Source organism: Capsicum annuum, chromosome 10 (genome assembly GCF_002878395.1).
Source record: "Capsicum annuum cultivar UCD-10X-F1 chromosome 10, UCD10Xv1.1, whole genome shotgun sequence".
In the NCBI taxonomy this organism is placed as follows: domain Eukaryota; kingdom Viridiplantae; phylum Streptophyta; class Magnoliopsida; order Solanales; family Solanaceae; genus Capsicum; species Capsicum annuum.
Window position 1 is genome coordinate 216,128,973 of NC_061120.1, and position 6,589 is coordinate 216,135,561.

The 6,589-nt window shown below is 37.1% G+C and overlaps 1 protein-coding gene across 1 annotated transcript; it reads right to left on the reverse strand.

Annotated features, from left to right (window-relative positions):
• Positions 1–2,340: 2,340 nt before the first annotated feature.
• LOC107843757 lies at positions 2,341–5,792 on the reverse strand (the record flags this gene model as incomplete). Its single annotated transcript, XM_047397383.1, is given in 4 exon segments — positions 2,341–2,785; positions 3,271–3,988; positions 5,210–5,581; positions 5,680–5,792. Coding segments are annotated over 4 exon segments (1,274 nt in total), but the record flags the coding sequence as incomplete, so codon positions are not given.
• Between the last annotated feature and the right edge of the window lie 797 nt (positions 5,793–6,589).

Here is a 6,589-nt window from a genome sequence, read left to right on the forward strand (position 1 = left end):
TATCTGTCATATTTCTTTTTTTTTTTTTTTTTTGTTTCTCGTGGTATCCCCGGCTCGATAGGCCAAGGACTAATCCTCCACGGATCTGAGCTCTATTTAAGGGTTTGCCGCTGGCCAATTGGTTGCTGCATGCACAAGACGAGAATCGAACCCCCGACACTTGCTTAAACGACCTAGTGAGCTAACCACTAGGCCAATCAAGCTTGGTTAACATCTCTGTCATATTTCAACCTCCAGTTGACTACCTCAACAAAGAAACTCAAATAAATATTTTAATTTTCCTTTTTAATTACAAATTAAGAGAGTTATATACTTTTCTTATTCATATTATACTTAATATTAAATAACTATTTAAAGTGATAGTAATCAAATTTGAAATTATAAAACATCATTAATAAAATTAATTTAGTAAAATACAGCGTCTATCGGAAATAACCTCTCTACTTCATATGAGATAATGATATTTGACTGCATACACGTTACCTTCTTCAAACCTCACTTTGTGGGAATACACTGAGCATGTTGTTGGTGATGGTGAATTTAGTAAAATACACCCCTGGAAGGATAGCTTTGGAGTAACTGGTAAAGTAGTTGTCATGTGATCAGAAGGTCATGGGTCAAGCTGAGGAAAGAGTCTCAATAGAAATGCAAGATAAGGCCGTGTATAATAGATCTTTGCCATCTGACCCTTCTCCGAACTTCATGCGTAGCGAAAGTTTTAGTGCAACGAATTACACTTTTATGTAAAATATACCAATAATTAAAAATTTTCTAAGAGATGTGTCTCATAAGAAGCCATGAAGTATGTATTCAGATAGTCCAAAATTTTGATAGTTAGCTCTCGACCTTCCGATCAAGTAATATTAAATGGAGGGAGTAAAGTCTTTCAATTTGTAAAGGGGACAAACTTATTTTGGACTCACTTTCATGATTTCACTTGACAAAAATAGAATTTGTCACATCACATGTTTACATGTCATTCTATAGAATGTTAATTAAAGATGGAGGGAAGATTTTCTTTTGGCATAATAGGTAAAACGAACCCTTTTAACTTGACCATAAATCACATTTATGACCTTTAACTTTGGGTCTGTATAAGTAGACACTTAAACTTGTAAAGAGTTGAACAAGTAGATACATGCATCCTATGTGGCATAATACATGTAAGACGCTATGCAGGATAAAAAATTAGCCATGTAGGATATCACATAGGCAGACGTGTCTACTTATTTAATTTAATATAAGTTTAAGTTTCTACATGTGCACACCCAAAGTTGAAGATCATAAATGTGATTTGAGTCCAAATTAAAAAATATGTTTATGTGTTTGTGCCTTTTCTTTTATTATTCAAAATTGTGGATATATGTTATATTATTATATATGTAAATCACAGAGTAGCCACATGAATTATCATGATCCTAGACAAAGTTTGTCCCCTAGAAAGCCAAAATTGTCGATACACCAAATCTTGATATTAAAAAAAAAGGGGCCAAAGTTCTTAAATTTAATTGAGTGACACTTTCACCAATTTGAAACCTACCAATATGTCCATTATTTATTCCATTAGTCAATGTTGTAGATATATAAAAAGCCATGACTTCTTCCTTCAAACTTCTCCTCTGAGCTGGGGATTTATCGAAAACAATCTCTCAGATTAAGATGTGAAAGCACGTTTATCTCTAACAAAAGGGTGCATTCTGAGGTATGAATTGGGAGGGAAGGAATGTCACAATTGAGATTTTGAATAAAACGCCCTTTTGATTGGGTGCATAAGGATGTTGTGCACAGCCTGAAATACAATCATGTACCAGAGATTCCTAGAGGCATACCATTAGAAAAACTTCCTTGACCGATTGGGTAGATCAAGAAAACTGAGGTAGCAGCTGCAACAAGAGCTGAATATGCAACAGCAATCCAAGGTCGCATACCCAAATGGATACTAAGCTCCGACTCACGACCCATGTGTAGCTCTACGCGAAGTAAGAAGTGTAAAAGAATTAGTTCATACGGACCCATTGTATAACCATTTTATCCTTTCCAAACCCAACTTGTGAAACCACATTGGACATGTTAGACAACTTCTGTTAAAGCTATGAAACTTTAACACAAGATGATTCATGAACCATATTTAATTTTTGTTGCAAGAACAGGTAAAAAATGCAAATATAAAGCAAGTAAATGACAACAAAATCAAGTTTTGTTCATCGTTAGGGAACGTAGTCGATGGGACTTGGAAGTTTCTTATTTCCAATGAAGAGGGATGCAACACGAGGATTTCCCAGGAGGTCACCCGGCCTCCATCGTAGTACTGCTCTCCCCTAAACACGCTTAACTTTGGAGTTATGACGAACTCAGAAGATATTAGAAACAAAAAGGCATTGTTATACATTTGTTGGTTGCTTTTCTTTTTTCTTCACCTCTTTACAACTTATGCAAGAGGTATCATCATACATAACAGTGGTAATGCATGTCATTACAGGCCTGTCACCTCTGTGACTTAAACCTGAAAATGCATCGCGGTACTTAACCTTCGATACAGTATTTACAAGCACAAACAACCACATATATTCATTTGAGCGCGAGAGATGCCCTTTTGGCGTTGTTCCCTCTTTGCAAAGCTCTTCAAATTTAGTTTTCCCTCGAGGCCTGAAGGAAATGATACGTGGGAGGCAGATTTCAGCGACTGGAGGGGGGAAAATCCTTTCATTCGGCTACTATATACGTGGTACAAGAAGTAGAAACAGCGGGAGCACCCAGAAGTTTGAAGGAATGATCCCTGCTGAAGCTGCACATGGAGAACATCAGATGTTATTTAGTATGAAGCGTAAAAACACAAAACAACTGAGTGTCCAAGTGTGTTTCTGGCAGCTAGAAACACACTTGGACAAGGGTAGACAGATGTTGCTCGGATTCTCCAAAAATGTTGCGATGCAGTGTCAGTTCCTCCAAAGTTTGCGCTACTTTTGAAGGATCCGACACACACACATCGGCATTCTTGAAGAGTCTGAAAGAGAAGTAGAGAACATTGAAGACTGATGAATGATTGCTTAACATGCCTCAACAGCTCATTAGCTCTTCTGTCTAACACAAAGGGTGTTTTCCGTGTGCAAATGTTTTTCAATTTTCTCATGTTCGGTTAGTCAAAGATTTTGGAAAATATGCGCTCTAGGAAAACATGCTCATTAAAAATGAGGAAAATGACTTCTGTAATGGAAGTAGGGAAAACAAGTTCCAGTTGTGACATTCCATATTGATTCACGAACTACTTACATGAAGATATATCGTTTAAAAATGAAGGTGTTCTGTGCGGAGGCTCTGCAACTGAAGGTGTCCTTGGAGGAGGCTGAGCATGAGCATACACAACAGAGGGCAATGGGCTTGATACAGGGATTTTATGCAGGATAGGAGTTGGAGCATGTGTTTGTTGTTGTGGTGAGGGAGCAACGTGAGGTGCAGGGACTGGTACTCGAACAGGAGGTCGGGCAGGAGGATGACTCTTTGCCTTCCTTGGGTATCTCCCGAAATGACACGGAGGTTGGGCAATATGACGTTTGTGAATCGGAGGTACAGGAGCAGGTACAAGCACTGGTGCAGATACTGGTGAAACTTTCTGGCCACCTGATCCACCTTTCTCAGCCCTCGGAGCAGGTGAAATTGCAGGAGCAACACTTGAACCTCGGTGATGGTGGTGGCTATGGTGGTGATGGTGATGTTGGTGGCGATAAGGTTGAGGGGCTGGAGAAGGTGAAGGACTACCGCCATTACCACCAAGAGAATGTTGTAAAATGGAAGAAAGGCTGACTTGTTTAACCCTCCCAAATACGGTATTATTCAGGCCAAGGTTTTTAGAATTAGAACCAATGGTCTGAGCCAACTGCTTCAACCTAGAATTGGAAGGAATCCCAACTGCTAAAAAAACTTGACACTGAATAATAGTGGGAGGATCCACCGTCGAACCTCTTGTATTAGTCAACTTGATATATAAGTTCTGCATCCGAAAGAGAAGTGAGAAATATCAGTCGACAAGCAAACAATGAACAAGAATGCTTCTCAGTGAAAAAAACAGAAACAATCATGAAATCCTCTACCGTGACCAAGAGACCAATGCTTTCACAAGTATTGTCAATAATATGACATGTACATACGAAAATAAATATATCTATACGTATGTGCAACATGTGAGTGCACAAGTGTTTGTGTGCTAAATAAGGACTTTCTGCAAAGCAGCAGCTTGAAGGTGCAAATACCGCAAATCTTCTGCATTTCTGTTGAATTATTGAACCATAATAATGCTTATCACTACCCAAACCGTTCTTATTACTACAATCTTGTTACAAAATCATAATTTGCAGACGCGGTTCAAATCCTAGAACTTCAACTCCAAATCATTTTCAATGCCCTGGAGCTGTCTGTCACAGACATTTAGGAAGTAGACATAGTGATATTCATTTTACAAGTGACGTTCAAGTTTCAAATTTTTCTAAATAGTTATTGTATCTGTAAATGCCGTCAAATTAGGAGACCATTATCTTTGGTAGTTGACACCTCCTATTATCACCTTCTTAATAGTCATGGACTGTACATAAAAAGAGAAAAATACAACTTGAGGCTATAAATATAAAAAAGAACCACAGGTAGTTGGAGCTACTATTTATCATTTTCCGTTTATTTAATTGCCTTGAATACAAGAACGACAGCTCCTGTTATCACCTTCTTAACGGTCATGACTATACATGCAAATAGAAATATATATATAAAGAACTCGGGTAGATGAAACTACTATCTATCATTTTCCATTTATTTAATTGCCTTGAATACAAGAAAAAGACAGCTCCTTGTTATCACCTTCTCAACAGTCATGACTATACATGCAAATAGAAATATTCAACTTGAGGCTATATATATATATATACAAAGAACTATGGGTAGCTGAAGAGACTATCCATCATTTTCCATTTATTTAATGACACAAAGCTATTACTACACTTAGTCAACAATCAACTGTACAAGTAAACAAAAAAGAAGAGCTGTAGGAGTCATGTAGCGAGAAAAAGAATCCAGCGAGCATGAGTAAAGACGTTTGGAAATTAAAAAGGGATCATAAAGACTTGCTTAATTACATCCATCATGAATTGTATTAACGACCAACATCAGAGGAAAGAAAAGGATATACAAGTCAATGCACTTAACAGCAATCATATTGACGTACCTCGTATGATTCAAGATGTACTCCTGATTTTAGCTGGCTTGTTAATTCATCAAACTTATCTTGAATTTCATCAATAGAGAAGTTCAATGTGAAGTTGAATTGGATCTGCACATTTTGCATAACGAATCCACTTTGTTTAGGGATCACTGTAATCCCTCCTCTGAGTTTTAGCACTTCGAAAGAAAAAGGATCCCCAAACAAAGATGGCGCCAGGCGCAGAAATGACAGGCGAGTAATTACAGATTCAAAATCGGATCTGACTAAACTTAGAGCAGTTGGAGAGATCCTCATATTTTTCATATCAGAATCAACCGCAAAGACAACCCTTGTTATGTTTGATCCAGTTATATTTTCTAATGATATTATTTCCACCTGTAGTAAGCATAAATCTGTAAGAAAAGGAACAAATAGCAAAAAGCAGTTAATCTAAGCGAGGAAAGGAAAACGAAGAAAAAATATATTTGACATACTTTGGTGTTGGAAACACTTATTTCATCAAAAATATCATCCTCGAGCTGCACGATATAATCCTCCACCAAAGCAACTGGCTTCTCGAGCATGAAACTGGCTACTATGTCATGACCTAGAAAGCCCCAGACACAAAAACACTGAAATCAATAAGTGAAAGCATATCCAACGTACAAAAGAGGTACTTCGATCAACTATCTTTTAAATGTATTAGCATAACATATTAAGCTATAGCAGAATACACGAGAAAGAAATGAAAAGTCATGTTATATCGCGGTGAATATCATCCATTAACATTCCAAATCCCTTGATTCTTGGTCACACCAAAGGGATATTCTACTATATGCCCTCAAGTAAATCCATCAACACATCTCAATTCTACTAGCATAAGTTGCTCGTGATATAGTTGGTAAAATTAATACTCACAGAAAAGAAAGCAATTGTAAAAATTAACAAGAAGCTGATTCAAATCTGCGGAAGAGAACAATTAGATACTTCTTTAATTATATTTTTATATTTGAACAGGAACTAATGTGCTTTCTTTCTTTGATAATTTTTTGTAAGATTTGCTTATTATATTTATTGTTATTGTTATTGCGTCGATTGCTAGTTGAGCCATTAACTGATGAAACGAAGATAAACATGAATGATCAACTCCAAATAATGCGATGACAAAAATTCGAGAACTCAACTGAACAGAAGGGGTAAGATATTAGGATGCTACTAAATGAACTAAATGGACCACCAGAAGCTCCTGCGATGAGAATGACAGAAAACACATTCACTGACTTAGCTTAGCGTCAGTTATCAAAATCTCCAGACATTGCATGTTTAGGATTGTGAATCTACTGGTCCCAGTACTTACGAACTTATAATCAATGTCTAGCCCACATAACGGGGAAAACAAATTGT